The sequence below is a fragment of the Nilaparvata lugens genome, chromosome 11 (genome assembly GCF_014356525.2).
Source record: "Nilaparvata lugens isolate BPH chromosome 11, ASM1435652v1, whole genome shotgun sequence".
NCBI classification, from domain to species: domain Eukaryota; kingdom Metazoa; phylum Arthropoda; class Insecta; order Hemiptera; family Delphacidae; genus Nilaparvata; species Nilaparvata lugens.
The window spans coordinates 41,599,716-41,618,921 of NC_052514.1; the positions used below are offsets into that span (position 1 = coordinate 41,599,716).

At 33.3% G+C, this 19,206-nt stretch overlaps 1 protein-coding gene across 1 annotated transcript; it reads left to right on the plus strand.

Annotated features, from left to right (window-relative positions):
• The first annotated feature begins 949 nt into the window (after window positions 1–949).
• Window positions 950–14,476, plus strand: LOC111053624. Its single transcript, XM_039438454.1, has 6 exons — window positions 950–1,082; window positions 3,850–3,953; window positions 5,758–5,854; window positions 6,880–6,968; window positions 9,665–9,788; window positions 14,007–14,476. The coding sequence occupies exons 2-6, from the start codon at window positions 3,870–3,872 to the stop codon at window positions 14,075–14,077; spliced, it is 465 nt and encodes a 154-aa protein (XP_039294388.1). The 5' UTR covers window positions 950–1,082; window positions 3,850–3,869; the 3' UTR covers window positions 14,078–14,476.
• The last annotated feature ends 4,730 nt before the right edge of the window (window positions 14,477–19,206 follow it).

Consider the following 19,206-nt stretch of genomic DNA (forward strand, 5'->3'; position numbering starts at 1 on the left):
TTTTGACTGTTGAGAATTATATTTGTTTGAAAATGTTTGCTTGAAAATTCAAAGCGAATCTGTATATATGTCGTTATGCATTCATTTATTTATTTATACATTACAGAACAAAGTTTATACTTCACTGAGAATTCACTTACTGTTTTAGAGAAGCGGATGCCTCAAACTTTGCTAACCTTTGTTATTCATCACAAATCAGCTGTCGAGTTGACTATAAATTGCATGCCATGACGCATGCAATTCAATATCTCTAACTTGGTAAAAAATTAACCGCTATGTAGACTATAAATTGCATGCCTCATTGCATGCCTCATTGAATGCAATTTTTATGCACTATTGAATAGGATGCGAAGAACTTATAACAGCTCGTCTGGGCGCCTATAGTGTGGTCCACGTTTTAATAGCAGTGGATAAAAATAGAAGAATAGCGATGCCGATTCTCTGCATTAATTAATTATATTTCTACACTGTCAAAAACATAATTGACAACGTTGGGGACCTAGAAAAGGATAGTACAACCGGCTTTGTCGAATGATAGACAAGGATAGCAAAACCAAAGTTGATCAAAAATACTGTCATTATAACGTGGACCTCACTATAGATGTCTTCTGGTTTTCTCGCGCAAAATTCCGGAAAGCGTTATATAATAATTAAATCTTGTGTAAGCATGATTTGATCACATAAATAGTTAGTGTATCAGTGTGGATGTGCTTATGGTTTGGGACGTCGTTATAATTGCGCGAGGTCTACTGTTCACAGAACTACTAGTTTATAGGATCTCACTAATGTGATGAATGGAAAAAAAGGATAAGTGATACATATGGTCATTAGCTGATAACATTGATAAGGGTACATATTTAGCTTGTGGATGACTCAGCTTTTTGGATTCTGACTGACACACCCCTTTCTCACAGTTTATTATCAAAAGCACTAGTAGTGACATTGAAATTGCAAAACCAGATGCTTTTGCTAGTTGATAGTCGCTTCTGCTAGCTCTGTTCATTTTGACTACATTTCCTCTGGAGTAAGTAACTAGGCCGCAAGCTTCAGGTCACAAGTGTGAACTTCATTCTTCAAAGAAGGTAAATTTACCATCCCCCATCAATGTAATACATTATTCTTTCAAATGAAACTTTAGTGACGCCCACGTTATTTGTTTGTTTGTTTTTTAAAGCTTCCCAGAGACTCTAATCAGAGTATAGGAATCGTCAAAAATTTATAATATATACAGTATTACAAAAAAAGAAGAAAACAATCACACAAAGGAACCCTCTCTACACACAAACTCTTCTGTGGTATAGAATACTCCAAGCATCAAAAAACTTTTTAATCCCTTCTCAAAAACATTGACATCTTCACAATTTTTCAAGTGAGTAGGAAGCTTTCTAATAAATTTAAGGCCCATATATGTAGGTTTTTTCTCAAAAAGAGCTGTTCTGTGATACAGTGAAGCATAGTCTCCTCTATTTCTAGTATTGTATCCATGCGAATCAGCATTTCTAGTCATTGTCCGTCTTCTAACATGATGGCAGTATTTGATTAACATTGGTGCTGCTACAGCGAGGTCCACGTTATAATGACAGTATTTGATCAACAATGGTTTTGCTATCCTTGTCTATCTTTCAAAAAAACATTCAGCGTTACCTCTTTCTCGCTTTGCTCTGTTGCCAGATCGTCTTTTAACAATGTAGAATTAATAATCAATTATCAAAATATTTAATCTTTATTATGAAATTATTGAAAAATATAATTTCTTGCTGAATGTAATATAATTGATTATTTTTAACGAGAATGATCAGTTTATATTACATCAATAATGTAATTTCTATATTCAAAACTGTGTATCTCGGTAACCCGAAATGATAAAAAATGTTATTTGGTCTTGATTCGAAGAACATAATTTCTTCTTTCATGTGAGGTGAATGAATTTTGTAAAAATATAATCGTGAAGTAAGATACGTTTGTTTCAAAAAATCAAGAAATTTGCGATATTCTCCTCATTTTTACAGTCTCGACAGTTTTTCGATAATAAACAGTCATGCAAGATGAGGTTAAGACAACGTAGCTTATAGAGCATGTAACTCTCTTTCATTTGAGACTTATCGCAAGTTTCTATCATGTATCGTACTTGTTTTAGAGACTCTTGAATAACGGTGAAATCGCAGAAAAAATGAGTAAATGAAAATAATCATCTTTTCAATCGGTTGTAACTTTTGAACGGTATTAGAATCAGAAAAACGATTTATGATAGCGGAAAGAGGAGAAAATTCTCTACAACCTTGACTACTTTTTGGATTTTTTATCTGAAGTATTTCACAAGATACGCAACTTTGAATATGCGAGACTGTGAAAATGATTAACGTGGCGTAACTTGTAGAATACCCACTTCAGATGAAAAATCCAAAAAAGTAGTCAAGGTTGTGGAGAATTTTCTCCTTTTTTTGGTATCATGAATTGTTTTTTCTGATTACAGTACCGTTCAAAAGTTACAACCGATTGAAAAAAATGATTATTTTCATTTACTCATTTTTTCTGCGATTTCACTGTTATTCAAGAGTCTCTTAAACGAGTACGATACATGATAGAAACTTGCGATTAGTCTCAAATGAAAGAGAATTACATGCTCTATAAGCTACGTTGTCTTAACCTCATCTTGCATGACTGTTTATTATCGAAAAACTACGAGACTGTGAAAATGAGGAAAATATCGCAAATTTCTTGATTTTTTGAAACAAACGTATCTTACTTCACGATTATATTTTTACGAAATTCATTCACCTCACATGGAAGAAGAGATTCTGTTCTTCAAATCAAGACCAAGTAACATTTTTTATCATTTCGGGTTACCGAGATACACAGTTTTGAATAATAGAAATTGGGCATTTTTCTGTGTATTTAAAAATGGGCTAAAATACACTAAAAGAGGAATTTCTTATTTTTTCATCACATTTGAGTTATGATACATGATACATGATTTTGAACCGCCTTGATGAGCTGAGAAGAATGAGCTGTAGAACAAGGGGATCTGACCATTCTGTCAAACGTTATAAGTGTTTAAAATTTTGATCCTTGAGGTATCCTTATGGGTGCCCCCCCACCCGGAAATAATGGAATTAAGTGTATCTAACGGGTGATTCTCATAGGAAATAACCCTCTTCTGATGATTTCAGCCGAAATATGGTGTTTTTTGTTAGGAAGGCCTTGAAAAAGTATTATAATGAAAAATTTGTATTTTTACTGAATGATTTGCTTTCTATTTTTGGGTATCCCCCCTCCCTCCACCACTAAATTTGGAAATTTCTAAGTAATCCTGCTGAGATTCGATTGCTCTTTCACGTGATGTGTAGTTTTTCATCATTTCTAGTGGAATAACCAAGTTGTATAGGATAAAAGTGGTGAGTTAGCATAATTTTTAAAAACCCTTCAAAAATACCCCTTTTTTGAAAATTCGTAGCTCCGGAACCAAAAACGTTAGAGTCCTGCGCAACCACTCAATTCATTGGAAATTCTATTTTCTTCTATTTTGTGGGAAATGATTTTTCTTGAGAAACTCAAGGTTTTCGAGATTGAATGAGAAATTAGAAAAAAGTCCGAAATTTTGGTGGTTTTTAGGGGCTTTGGGGGTGAAGCCGCCCTCTGGCGTGTCAGCAAATTTCGGATTCGAATTCAGCTCCCCAAAATACATATATAAATATATAAATTTTTATAGAACTGTCGAGGAAAATTCTTTCGCGGCTGTTTCCTGAAAAACGACCATTTGACTGGACTAGATTGAATACCATATATTATGAGAATGGATGAGGTCCACTGACTCTATAATGTTATAATCATAATAATATTTCTTTTCAGGTTGATCGAATCAAACCATAATGATTGGTTTTCCTTACTTGGAAAATAGTTTGTGTGGATGTACTGTGAAACAAGGATCGAAGATAATAGCATGGCTCGCTGTGGTAAGGCAAATACAATTATAAGTTAAAATACTTGTAGCTCTGTGAACAGTAGACCTCACGCAGTTCTCAATCACAAGTATCTAATGTCACCTGTTTGAAATGTTAACCAACTCAGTTCACGATTGAATTTTGTATTCATCCATTTCCGTGAAAAACTTCCCATCTGATGAAAATATTCCTCAAATATTTGATAATTTTTTTTCAGTCAAAAATATTAAAATTTATCCAGCGTTATTTCGTTTATTTAATTCTTTTTAATTATTTAATTTATTTATCCATTTTTATTTCCAATTTTCATTGAATTATTTCTATGGACAATATTCATCATCATAAAAATCAATCAACTAATAAATCAACAACTATTTCAGTTGTAGACAATAATTAACATCATAATCATTTCTTTTATCTCTAATTCCTTTTATTCAGAATTATTAGTTATTTTTTAACTGAATTTTCAGTTTCCAGGATATTTTCTAATATCATGGAAACAGATATTTCTTTTACAAAAATAATTTGACAGTAGGTTTCATTGGGAATCTTATTTAAAATAGAACATAGCTCTTCAAAAATTACTCTGTCGCTTCAACATCTTTTACCCTAACATGAATCTAAATGAACAGCTGTGCCTAGTGGAAAGTTGTGTGTATATTTTTGGCTTCAAAATTTTCTAAAATAACTTAATTTATTCAAAGTGCGGTGATATTAAGTGCAATATTTGACTATAATTTGGTATTTTAATCATTCTGAATTCAAAATTTCCAGCTCATATATATTTTTGGACAGTGATTTGATCTTTAACTTTCCTCATAGCATAAATTTGTGTTTTATTGGACGAGGTGAACATAACCTCAATTTTGACATTATTTTTCAACAAAATTTGGAATAAGAGAGGTTTTGGACGTTGGTCTGTGTTTCTATCCAATTAAGTGAATTGTAATATCTAGAATAAATAAATAAATAAATAAATCCATTTTCAAATGAGGAGGTGGTCTGGCCAATTATTAACAATCATATATTTCATATTTTTCTCAATCAACTTAACTCTATGCAAAATCAATTAATAATAATTAAATTAAATGGATGTGATACATCATTATGATTTTGATACACAGTTCCAAGAGAAAATTAATGGCAAAAACCGCACATTAATATCTCATCCCTTATCAGTTTTTCTATGTAAGAGTGTTGTGAATTATGTTGTATATTAACCAGCTGAAGTCATGTGTCAATACTTTCTAAAGTTATTGTAGGACACACAAAAAGATAGACAATGACTTTGGCCTCTGATAAGTCAAAAGTGAGAACTCAATTACACGTGTTCAATAATTATTATAATTTTAATTTAGATAAACAAAGGTTGAATTTAAATCTTTTTATTATTTGTCATTGGCCAGCACCCATGCTTCCCAAAAATTAATAACAATGACAATGACTTTGGCCTCTGATAAGTCAAAAGTGAGAACTCAATTACTCTTGTTCAATTATTATAGGTAATTTTAATTTAGATAAACGAAGGTTGAATTGAATTCTTTCAATTATTTGTCATTGGTTCCCAAAAATTAATAATAAAGTTTTTCAATTAATAAAAACTCCAAGAGAAGCAGAAAAGTTATTTTCTTCCCATTCGGCTGAGAAACATTGGTTTTGAAAGAGTTTTCCAATAAAGTTATTGCTATATATGATATTCTATTAATCTCTATTAGTTATAATTTGTTATCAGGATCTAGATGCTTCCTGAATTTGATAATGCTTTTGAAATACATTTTGAGATTGTTGCTATCAAGAGAAATCTATCATTTTACAGATTTCTCACTTGATTTTATTCAGTTTGGAGGTTATGGCCGCTAAAGTTGCCATGGATATTATGCCCGATGGACATCATAATATGATAGATCCAAAAGGTAAGCTCTGCTATATTGTTACTATGTCATCTATTCATTCCTTTTAATAATTATTGTAATGTCCCTGTTCGGTGACCATATTCTGATGTTTTGCATTTGAGGGCTTAATGTTCCACCTTTTCATCACAGACTAGCAGGTAACCCGTGCTACGCAAGGGTCCATTTTAAAACTTGACAAACTGAAAACTTGACCGAGTGGAATCTTGAAGAGTTTGAAATCGGCCTAGAACCATCAATTATTAATATTATTATAATTATTATTTTGACCATTAATTAAGAATCTATATGCAAAATTCAAGTTAATCAGTCCAGTAGTTCAGACATAAAGATGCGTCAAACATGTTTTCCTATCCCGTATAAGCCTTCACTTTACATATGTGTGTAAGCCTTTCCTGTAGGTATGTCTTTACTTTATTATAAAAGGCTATAGATGATAAATGGTGAGAATAACTTTTGAACGGTTTGAGATATTGATGTGCGGTTTTCAATTCATTTTTCTTGAAATTCTTTATTGAAATCATGTATCATATCACTTTCCAATTTGAAAAAATGAATTTGAGTTCAAAATGGCAGTTCCAAGATGACGGACCAAAATTTTGATGCGATAGCAAATCAGTTATTTTCATTCGAATAGGATTCCCAATCATAACTATTTTCTAATTGGTTTTTTCAAAGGAATGTTCAGTTGTTTCTATACAACAACTAGTCATCAAAAATGTGATTATATCAATTTTGATTATAATTATAGAGAAAAGAAGGTCTCCCATGTTATAGGGCGTTTATGATTCAAATTTCACCATCAACTCAAGCCGAAAGTCCTAGTAGTCATTTTTCGTGAAGCTCTGTGATGCTGGTAGTCTCTCATTCTGTACCGTTTTTACACTCAAACCCAAACAGATTGAAATTTGAAAAAAAACTACCTATACCGTGGGATATCTTTCGATGCTATCTTCTCTTTTTCATGATGCAACTTAACTAGTCTACTAGAAATGAAACAATTATCATGGAAAAAATTATGTTTTCAGTTATAATTAAAGCAGTCACAATTTTCATGGCTGTGGTTCAAGGGATTGGCCTGGCTTCCGACCTACTTCTAGTGATAGGAGTTTATACGGTGAGTGATCAGTTATAGGTTATAATAATGAACTATAGTCTCTGTGATTTCTATAGTGACGTCCACATTATAATGGCAGTGAGAAAATATGGGAGAGCAGAGTTGTCGATTCTCTGCCGTGCCACTGCCTCCTACAAAACATAGCTGATACCGGTATATATCTGATGTAATATTAACTGTTCATTCTGGTTTGAATGGATGATGAATATTTTATTCAACCAAAAAAAAATTTTTTTCAATAAATTTTCATAATTGAGATTGAGTACTTTGTTAATATATTGAGATTGTGTACTTTAATTATATTTTTTATAGCTAAGAAAACGATCTGGCAACGTTGCAGAGCTTGAAAAGATAGCGCTATCTGCTTGGTTGAATAATAACAAGAATAGCAACAACATTGTTGATCAAATACTGTCATTATAACATGGACCTCACTATAACATTTTTGTTTGTGTCACGATAAATTTACTTCTTACTGAACATCAAGATTTTCCCAAAACAGCAAGTAAAGGGGAAAATGTCTCCTTCATCTGTGTAATTTGTGTAATTCTAATTCAACTATAATGGTACTTTCAGACTAGGTTAAGTACTTTCAGACTATCCACTGCTTTTGATTGTCATTTTTATGATTTGCTCTGTTTTCTGTGTAGTTGAGAAGTTGATATTGTGGTAATTATTCATATTGAATGAAAAAGACTAAGAAATTGTCAAAAAACCACTGATTTATTGATAATTAGAAAGACCGGTTTTTTCGGATAATTGAAAACCGAAACCGGTCTTTTTAATTATCAATAAATCAGTGGTTTTTTGACAATTTCTTAGTCTTTTTCATTCAATTTTCTCTGCTCTAAGACAGTATACACGTTTCATCCTATTTTAGTTGATCATAGTATACCATGAAATGCTTTTCATGAAATACGTTCCAATAAAATTTATTTTTTTCCATGGTCCAAACACGTATTGATTCCAAAAAGAAAACCAAATTGTAGGTGGGAACATGGATTCATACATGAATACCATACAGTAGAGGATAATTCTATCTGCCTCGGGTCGTAGTTGATTGATTCCAAAAATATATTTTATTCTAATTTATATAATAACTTCATTACAGCATGTCAGTAAAGACTTTAATATGAAAAATGTTGGGTATGAAGACAAAGGTATTAGCATTCTTAAACAAGTGGCCCTTCTAAGATAGTAATTGACTACGTCATTACAGAACTCCTATTAAATCAAATCAAATCAAATCAAATTGGCTTTTATTTTGCATATAACAAAAATACAAGAAAAAAAATTATAACTCAATAACATAACATAATTTTACAAACAGTGTATACTTTAGGCAGAACAAATTCTAAAAATATTATGCATCACAACCACTTAGGCCAGAGCCTGTGTGTGGTACATGGAGTCTGTTAAAATAGCCAATACTATTTAAATATAGGCCTAATAGCCTATATTGTTACTTAAAATAAGCATTTTATACTTATAGAGAGAATATACTTTATACTAGAGAATATACTAGAGAATATACTTTAAGAGAGAATATACTTTAGAGAATATACTATAAGAGAGAATACTATACTTTAAGAGAGAAGAATATTACAAAAGTATTAGAAACTAGAACAATATAAAACTACAGTACAACACATATCAGTGGAACAAAGAAACCATATATTGTTGCACTACAATAAACAACACAGCATATACTAGGGTAAGCGTAAAATCTATTTATAAAAATTATAAAAACTGATCACGACTGACTGATTAACTAGGCTGTAATATATTTTTTTTATCCATCGACAATATGAAATACTTATCCATAAGATAACTAAATCTAATACGGTATGATTTATGGCTATTCCTTTGCTAACTTATTAGAGTGACGTATTATGGAAAAAAACGAAAAATGAGATTCAAGCATTCACGAAATAGCAGAAATGAGATTCCTGCGCAGCACACACGACTGTATCACATACAAAATGGAGACATAAGGACACAATGTAATGCTCAACCCTTGGCGAATGTGATCAAACAGTGTCCTCCATCTGCTCCATGACTTCCAAATCGACTTCCATTTATGAATTCAAACAGGATGGAAGAAGAAACGTATATTGGATGACCGAGAAAGAGAATGATTGATTGATTGATAATTGATGAAGATGATAATGATAATGATGATAAATGTCACTTCCTTATAAAAATCAAATTCATTGTAGAATATAATTGCAAATACAGTATGTATACTGTATACTATTTTTATATATGTATAAAATGATGGAGAAATAAAATATATTTAGGGCCGGTTTTGAGATCAGGATTTAGCAAGTTCTAGACTTTAAACAGCTGGAGTCAGAAAATTATTGGCTTTCCAAAACGGGGCGTAGTCGCAGTTTTTATGATAATCCATATTTTATAATTCAATTGGAAACGTTTTTACTTGACGAAATGAAACATTCAAAATAGCTGAAACTCTACACTATTTTCTCTTTATTTTATTTTGTGTTCAATTTTCTAGTTTTTGAAAATTTGATTTGAACGTGGACTGCGATTACGCCCCGTTTCGGAAAGCCAATTTTCTGACTCCAGCTGTTTTAAGTCTAGAACTTTGCTAAATCCCGAGCTCGAAAACCGGCCCTCAAAAAAAGTAACAATAGACTTTCGAAAATGGTTGATTTTTTCTATTTTTATTCCAGAATCGAGCAGGATTGATGAAAGCGTGGATTATTATTGAATTGATTTACATATTCTTACAATTGTTGTCACTGTTTGAACAAGCTAAATCTATTTCTTCCCTCGGAATGTACTTATTCGGATTTTGTGAGTATTTATTGATTTATTCATTTACTTGAAACAGACATAGAACGGCTCACTAAGTGAGTGTTCAACTTATTAAAAGTGTTCACCTTTTTGGCGAATTGCGGAACTAAGCATTGCACTTCACTAAATATATACATTTGCTATGTTATGTAATATGCAATTTATGCTATTGCACTTTCCATACTATCTGATTGCAGTATCAAAAAAGTGGTGATTAATAAGACTGGTTGGTAGAGAGGATAATAATATTCAAAGTAGTCAATGAAATCTCTTCAACAAACAATTTAGTAAGGTCCAAGTTATATTGGCAGTGGAGAAAGATAAGAGAATGGCGTTGCCGATTCTCTACCTTGCCACTGCCCTTGATAGAAGATATAGCTGCTGATACCGGTATATCTGCTGTAGGCTTAATATTAATAGTCTACTCTCCATGATAATCGATTTTATTTTATTCACCAAATATTCTCAGTAACTTTTCATAATTGAGAATAAATTTTTTTTCTAATATTAACGCTTAGATAAGTTGAGAATCATGCGCCTGCTACCCCCGTTGGAAGGGTGACCGCTTGAGCCAACTCCTCTGAATATGATTCATGAGTTGTAAAATCGCTTCCCGGTGGTTCGGAACACATCTAAAACTGTAGCTCCATTTATCTCTCATTATCATCCACCTCATTACCAACGCACAGGCCTGGGTCTCATTTGGGCTGGGCATCACCCTCAGCAAAAAAAAGGCAACGTTGCGGAGCTAAAGAACGACAGAGCTATCTGCTCGTCGAATGATAAACAAGGATAGCAAAAACAATTTTTAATCAATTAATAAAATACTTCCACTATAAAGTGAATCTCACTATAGGAGTAAGTTTCGATCCAATTTTAAAATATAAAATATAAAAATGTCTAAAATATAAAAAGTTTGTACATTGATCGGTATTGTCTCGGTTATTTCATTACTATCATAATAAGCATACAGGAGTAATGCTTGAGTACGTTCTCTGAATGTTATCATCTATAATAATGTACACATAAATGTTCCAGTACCACCATATCCCATTTCAATATTTCTTATTGTGTTGGGAATTATTTGACTATAATATTATTCCATATCAAAAATGAATCTCTCAAATTGTACGGTTACTAAGTTACTGTTCTAGATTTTTACTTTCCTTGCCCTATTACCATAGGTAAGGAAAGTATTGCTTTCCGAAAAAATTTAAGGTACCCCAATTTGTAAATTTCTATACGTTTCAAGGTCCCCTGAGTCCAAAAAACTGATTTTGGGTATTGGTCTGTATGTGTGTGTGTGTGTGTGTGTGTGTGTGTATGTGTGTGTGTATGAGTGTATGTGCGTCTGTGTACACGATATCTCATCTTCCAATAATTAACGGAATGACTTGAAATTTGGAACTTAAGGTCCTCCCACTATAAGGATCCGACACGAACAATTTCGATCAAATGCAGTTCAAGATGGCGGCTAAAATCGCGAAAATGTTGTCAAAAACAGGGTTTTTCGTGATTTTCTCGGAAACGGCTCCAACGATTTTGATCAAATTCATACCTAAAATAGTCATCGATAAGCTCTATCAACTGCCACAAGTCCCATATCTGTGAAAATTTCAGGAGGTTCGCCCCATCAATGCAGATACATTCCCAATTATCAGGCTTCAGATACAATTGAAACGAAAAAAATCAAGTGGAGTAGATTGAGCATGAAAATCTCTACAATTAATGTTCAGTAACATTTTCACCTAAAATTGAGAATAAGCTTTGAATTCGAGAAAATGTGATTATTCAATTGCAAATTATTGTTGATTCTATTAAATCATTCACTATGAAGAGATAGCAGACCTCATGTGTGTCTCCAGCGTTATTGCCCTGTCACCAGCTGGCTCAAATCTTTGAATAGTAGACTTGAGATGCGCGGTAACACTAGCGTCAGGTGATCAATTTTCATAACGGCAAGGAACGTTGTGTGAGTGCGCCACACCAGATTTTTAGATTTTAGACTCTAATAGTACCTATTCGATTCAGAATTTACTCGTTTATCTTAGTATTGAAGAGCGTAAATTGTATTTTGAAAAGTGAAAGTGACATAACCAACATTTTGATTTGGACAGTATAGTATAAATATTGGAAATGGGACAGTTTTGGGCTTGAGCCTGTTGTGCCTTTCCTCATGTTGAGTATTTGTACACAATATGATAAATAAATAAATAATAAATAAATATTGATTAATATTACAATCTCATTGATACACTTCAAAATTTGGGAACTCTGTTTTATGCAGAAGATAACATTTCAAAAGCAACACCACAGATATTTTTTTAAAAATCATGTCATTAATCATATTATTCACACTGTCACCATAATCAATATTGGGGCACCGAGCTTCGCTCGTTATTTGTATTTATTAGGGGTATTCACAATGTTGAAGTTAGCTGGCTAAGTCGAGCTATTCGCTAACTCCAGCTATTTGCTAAGTCTGTGTTAACTCAATGCTATAGTGGTACGTTGGAAAAAAATTAACAGACAAGATAGCATATGGCGCAGGTTTAAGTCCGCTATCTCTGTTAAAACGGCAGCCATATGTTTATAATCTTACTTTTGAGTTATAATAAACTTTGAGTCACACAAATTATTCGCTTGGATCGCTACTGAGTTAGCTGATAGCAGATGGTTTTAGATGGGGCGTTCACAATCCAGAGTTATCAAATAGCACTTTAGCTGGCTGAAACAACATAGTACTATACTACTAAAAATTGATAAACAGAGCACAATTCTCTAAAATGATCGTGTTTATAGTTCACAGCTGGCAATATGTCATCTTATGAATCTCGGGGATGCGATATTTTGATTTTTCACAGATCAATCGCTCACTCACTTTTTTACTATCCACAGCTGTTTCAGCCAAGGATGAATTTTATCAGTGATGGTTTCTTGATCCATTCCGAGCTGCTTTGTATAAACACACTTATTTTTTATGTATTTGAACTCGACATGCAGTCGATTATTAAGTGAATATTAAAAACTTTTACTTACTGACTGAAGTACTTTCAATCGTCTAGCGATCATTTTCAACACTGTTAAGTGAAAGTTTTTAATATTTACTTAATAATCGACTGCATGTCGTGTTAAAATACATAAAAATAAGTGGGGATTAATTATCCTTTTAATGTCGTTCAGCGAGTTTTCCCAAGAATGAGACCTAGTGCAATCGAATTTTTATATAATAAACCTACTACTATGTTCCAAATTTCGTGAAAATCGTTAGAGCCGTTTTCGAGATCCGTTGAACATAAATAATCAGATATAAAAATACAGAAATTGCTCGCTTAATATAATAGGATATTCACGACATAATCACATGTCGTCATGATCTCATTAGGTGCGAAATCTGCAGTCAAACATAATTATGATTCCTCTTATGCGCCAAGAGTACGCGCATTTCGCTCTCCATCATCTGATTATATCTATATCTTACGGTTCCTGTACAAAATATACATATATAATAGGAATAGCTTTAGCTAATAAGAAGCGGAATACACATGTTCGTGGCGCAAAAGTCTGTATTGAATAAAAAGACTACAAAAATACAAAAAAAAAACACATTCATGCCCGGTTTCACCAACCTTGGTCAAGGCATTTGAACATGGTTAAAGTCTATCCGATGATCAAATCAGCAGTAATTCGTTCCACCATCACCAGTTACGTTCAACCTCGGTCAAACCAATCGTTAAGTTTGACTGCCGCCAAACGGGCGATCAAATTATTTGAACACGGTCAAAAGACTGGTTCGATCAATTTCCTTGCTTGTTTGTAGGTTTCCGTATGTTTTTGACTCAATGAAAAATTTCAAAGTTTTTAGTGCGATTGAAATTAGTTGTAATAAGTTATTTATTAGGTTGTGTGTTTATTAGGTTATTTATTAATAAGAAACAATAAATTTCTGTGTAATAAGCTCCAGGAATAGAAAGTCATCGTCTTGTATTTAAGTTGTCCAATACTCCAGAGTCATTTCACGAGAAAATTAACGTGTTCAGAATTTTTTTCCAGCAAAACGTACTTGGTGACTGGACTACTGTATGCACCTTCAGATTATTTCCAAATATCATAGTTCAAATGAGAATTTTCATTCTTGTAGTTGTGTTATATTTATACACATAGTGTATCTTCTCGAATTGAGTATCCATTCTTTTGATAATTCTGTTCTATTTACAGGTATCACTTACTATTCAATGGCGATTGTCAACAGCCATTGCGAGAACCTGAAATCACAACAACTTGCGTGAACCTAACTAACATCGGGGATAAGTTAGTGAACTGAATGTTGAACACAAAGATCTTGAACTATGGAATACTTGAATACAACATAGGCCCTCAACAAAATAAAGGAGTAACATAAACGAAAGTAAAACAAAACAAAAGAGTTTCGACTGGTAGAAGCCATATACTAGTACATACTAGCATAGAGAAACTATAGCATAAGTAGATATCCCATGGTATAGGGCGTTTATGTCGCAACTTTTAATGTTATCTCAAGCCGATTACTGCCGATTATTGTCGGTTTTTGACCCCGAGCGAAGTGAGGTCTAAGATTCAAGTCGACGGTTTGGCATTTCTCTTAATGTTTAAATGTTTTAATGTTTTTATGTTGCGCATTTACGGCGAAACACGGTAATAGATTTTCATGAAATTTGACAGGTATGTTTCTTTTTAAATTGCGCGTCAACGTATATACAAGGTTTTTGGAAATTTTGCATTCCAAGGATAATATAAAAGGAAAAAGGAGCCTCCTTCATACGCCAATATTACCGTAAAAATCAGACTATAGAATTATTCATCATAAATCAGCTGTCTAGTGGGTTATAATACTACCAGTTCAAAAACATTGAACATCTTGAAAATGTATCTTTCCATCAACGTTAGTAGACAGTTGACTACAATACTACCCGTTCAAAAACATCAAACATCTTGAAAATTTATCTTTCCATCAACGTTGTAGACAGTTGCAGCCAGACCTGATAACAGCGCTCACACTCACATTCCGGGACGACACGTCACGGTACGTTAGGACAGAATAAAGCTCTATATTTATTTAGGATTTTTTCTAGACATTTTAAATTGATAAATTATTTATTAATTTTTGAGAAAACATAACAACAGGTCAATGTAACTCACTGAGCGCGAGGTCTACTGTTCACAGAACTACTAGTTACTGTTTTGACTGGGTAAGAGTGTATGAACGGCACAATATGAGAGACTACCAGCGTCATAAAGCTTCACGGGAAAGAACTACGTGGACTATTGGCTTGAGATAACAGTGAAAGCTACGACCAGAGAAAACTCCTATAATTCTGTAATTTGTAAACTGTAATTCTGTAAACTCCTGTAATTCTGTGCTACGACATAAACGCCCTATATCATGGGATATCTACTTATGCTATTGTTTCTCTATGATACTAGTACAACGAAATTTATAAATAGAGGGAGAGGAACAAGACTTGATAAGCCAAAAAATATTACTAGGTAAAAAGGTTATGAGGAATTGAATTGCTGCCTTTATTTGAAACCTAGGGCGCAGCCGGTACTCTCTCTCTCTCTCTTTATTCTCAACCCTCCAACACAATTCCAAGTTACAAAATAATTCAGAACATCACACAAACAAAAAGATGAGAAGTTGAAGAGAAGAAATATATATAATTTTAACAAAATAGTAAGAAAGAAAAACGACGAATAGAAAAATTATAACTGATTTTTTTGGGATTTAAGTTCACTAGAAGGAGATTAGAATAAGAGAAGGGAAAATGAATACAGTAGAAGGAGGGAGAGGAAGAAGAAAATGGAGGAGACGAGGAGGAAGATGATGACAATGATGATGACGATGAAGATGAAGACAAATGATATGGAGAAGAGAATAAAAGCGATGATTATAATGCAAAAAGTGATGAAGATGTCGCCTGAGCAATAAGGAACAAAATATGGGAGAAGAAGGAGACGAAGAAGAAGATGATGATGATGAAGATGAAGAAGAGTATGAAAGCTAAGATGATAACGGAAAAAGTGATCAAGATGATCCTAAATCATTATCACTGTGTGATGATGATTCGAGATTATCTCCATTACTTTTTGCGTTATCATATTCGCTTTTATCCTCTTCTCCATATCATTTGTCTTCATCTTCATCATCATCATCATTGACATCATCTTCCTCTTCGTCTCCTCCATTTTCTTCTTCTATATTTTGTTCCTCCTCTTCTTCCATATCATATTCTTATCTAGTCATTTCATTCGGGTTATCAATGCGTTCTTTTATCCCTGTTTGTGAACTTCGTTGTGCTATTACGCGTCGTAACTATTTTGTATTGTTATGAAATATCCTCATTAAACTCTGTTACATTACTAGAAAACAATACATAAGAAAATTAACAAATATGCAAAAAAAAACCTATTTGCCTTTTCAAAGTTTCTTATCCTATTGCAATCTTTATGTTTGCGATAATGTTAACTCATTTCATTCTCTCAATATCATATACTGAATAGACTCAAGTCTCATATTATTGAAAAAGTTCTCCTATTATCTGATTGTTCTCTGAAGTTATATTATGCAATCAAACATGAATATCGTCTCTATCTCTTTTCTGTATAGGGCTACTTGTAATATAAATATAAAGAAAAATAAAAATCTCAGTACCCTTACAGAAATATTTTATCACAACATGTTTCGAACATTTATGCCATTTTCAAGTGATATCACTTGAAGACTAATATCGTCGTATCACTCCACTATTCAAGTAACAGCTACATTAAATGTATAACATTTTATACATATTTATACATTTCAAAATGTATGAATTTTATAATAATCCATGAATGAAGGTGTATAATGATTTTATCTGAATTATCATGTGGTACTCCTCAATTCTCAAGTATTTTGTACCTAGAAGTATTGAATATTTAACAATTTAACTAAGTATTTGCAAAGGAAGTATTCTATTACTTCCTTACTTCTGACAGACTAGCGATGTATTTTTTCAAATAACTCATCAACAAGTATTTCCAGTGATTTTCTATAAATATTTTCCTCTAAATTTCGTAATGTTACTGGAATAAAATGTTATTTTGAGTATACAGAGGTCGTAATGGATTCAGCTATCCAACCGTTTTGTTTGAAACTATGTCAGAGATATAGGCTCGATTGCAGAAAAGTCAGTTAGGTTTTAATTGTGATTGAATTTCCCGATAATTTTTTTCTCAAAAATGTACTGTGATTGGTTTTTATAATATTACAATAGAGTAAGTAGATATCCCATGGTATAGGGTGTTTATGTCGCAACTTTTACTGTTATCTCAAGCCGATTCCTGTTGATTATTGTAGATTTTTACTGTTTTGACCGGGTAAGAGTGTATGAACGGCACAATGTGAGAGACTACCAGCATCATAAAGCTTCACAGGAAAGAAATACGTGGTTTATCGGCTTGAGATAACAGTAAAAGTTGCGACATAAACGCCCTATACCATGGGATATCTATCTACTCATGCTATTTATCTATGATATTACTCAATCATGATTGGAATCTAACAGATTTTTGTGTAACCGGGCCAAAGATATATAGATACTTGAGCATAATAGTATTCATGAACTATGTTATAGCTTAGATGTAAGCCTATAATATTAAAAAACAAGTTTGTACCTTTTAATTGCAATTTAAATGTTATAATTAACTATTCTCCCCTTTATTTAGATCATTCAATAATTCCGTTTATTCATTCGTGGTAAAGACCATATAGAATTAGTATACAAATATAAAAAAGTAGTTTGATAATTTCATAAAGTGAAGACTTGTTTTGCGTACTAACTGCATACTATAGGAGAATAGAAACATCATCACAGCTATAAGACGTGATGTTATGAAAACAGTCAGGAGAGAACTACAGAACCATCAAAAATATCTGGTTCTGCTGAGATTCGAACTCGGGCCACTGATTCATTAAGCCAGCGTCTTGACCACTAGACCACGGCTTCTCCACAGAATAAGACAGTATAAAATCGAAAGACCCGCTTGTTGGCGCTACAGTCCAGGCTTTTCGCGTATTTTAGCTGTTCTAACTACCAGGGCCGCAGAGCACAGTAGCAGTAATGTTGCTATAGTGAGGCCCTCGTTATAATGCTCACAGAGAAGAGGATTATAGGATTCCTCCTACTTTGTGTAATGCTACAGAAGAAAGATAGGAGAGCAGCGTTGCCGATTATCTATCTGCCTTGCCAGTACCCTTTATAGAGGATAGCTGATACCGGTATATCTAATGTAATATTAACTGTTCAATCATGTTTAAAAGAAGCAATCATATTTTATTTATCATGACAATATATCTTTCAATTTATGAATAACAAATTTTCTTAATTAAGATTGAATATTCTGTTAATATATTCCTACATCGTTAAATAACGATCGGGCAACGTTGCAGAGCTGGAAAAGGATATCACTATCTTTTATGTCCAATGATAGTAGCCTATATTAGAGAGTTCAAGGAAGAATTTTTGCGCAATCTGCGAGAAATAAGGAAAAATTTTTGCGCAAATCACCCTCCCCCTCCCCCCTCCCCCTCTGCGCATGCCCCCCCTCTCCTCCCCCCACTCCTCCCCCTCTCCTCTCCCTCTCCTTCTCCCTCTCCCTCTCCCTCTCCTTCTCCTTCTCCTTCTCCCTCTCCCTCTCCTTCTCCATCTCCCTCTCCTTCTCCTTCTCCTTCTCCTTCTCCTTCTCCCTCTCCTTCTCCCTCTCCCTCTCCCTCACCCTCTCCCTCTCCCAGTGAGGACGAGGGGGAGGGAAAAAAAAATTTCCCTTTTTCCCTTTTCTACTGTCAAATTAAAGTGAATCCATCTTTCTACTGACAAATTAAAGTGACTCCATCTAATGCTATACTGACAGTGAGAGTCAACCTTGGAAGATATGCTCAAATTATTCTCTCAGTCAGATCTTAAGTCAGCATCATGAAGCTCTAAGAACCCAATTCAACTTATACTGACAGATTAAATCCCAGTCTAGTATAGATAAGAAACTCTTTTGTAGATGTGTAGATAAGAAACTCTTTTGTAGATGTGCTAAATACTGACAGTGAGAGTCAACCTTGGAAGATATGCTCAAATTATTCTCTCAGTCAGATCTTACTTCAGCATCATGAAGCTCTAAGAACCCAATTCAACTTATACTGACAGATTAAATCCCAGTCTAGTATAGATAAGAAACTCTTTTGTAGATGTGCTAAATACTGACAGTGAGAGTCAACCTTGGAAGATATGCTCAAATTATTCTCTCAGTCAGATCTTACTTCAGCATCATGAATCTCTAAGAACCCAATTCAACTTATACTGACAGATTAAATCCCAGTCTAGTATAGATAAGAAACTCTTTTGTAGAT

Bases quoted from the DNA above. Each gene is read 5' to 3' on its own strand.
- LOC111053624 (XM_039438454.1), top strand. From the start codon at position 3,870: ATGATTGGTTTTCCTTACTTGGAAAATAGTTTGTGTGGATGTACTGTG. The intron at 5,855-6,879 runs GTAAGCTCTGCT...TTATGTTTTCAG, and splicing joins TAATATGATAGATCCAAAAG to TTATAATTAAAGCAGTCACA. The intron at 9,789-14,006 runs GTGAGTATTTAT...TTCTATTTACAG, and splicing joins AATGTACTTATTCGGATTTT to GTATCACTTACTATTCAATG.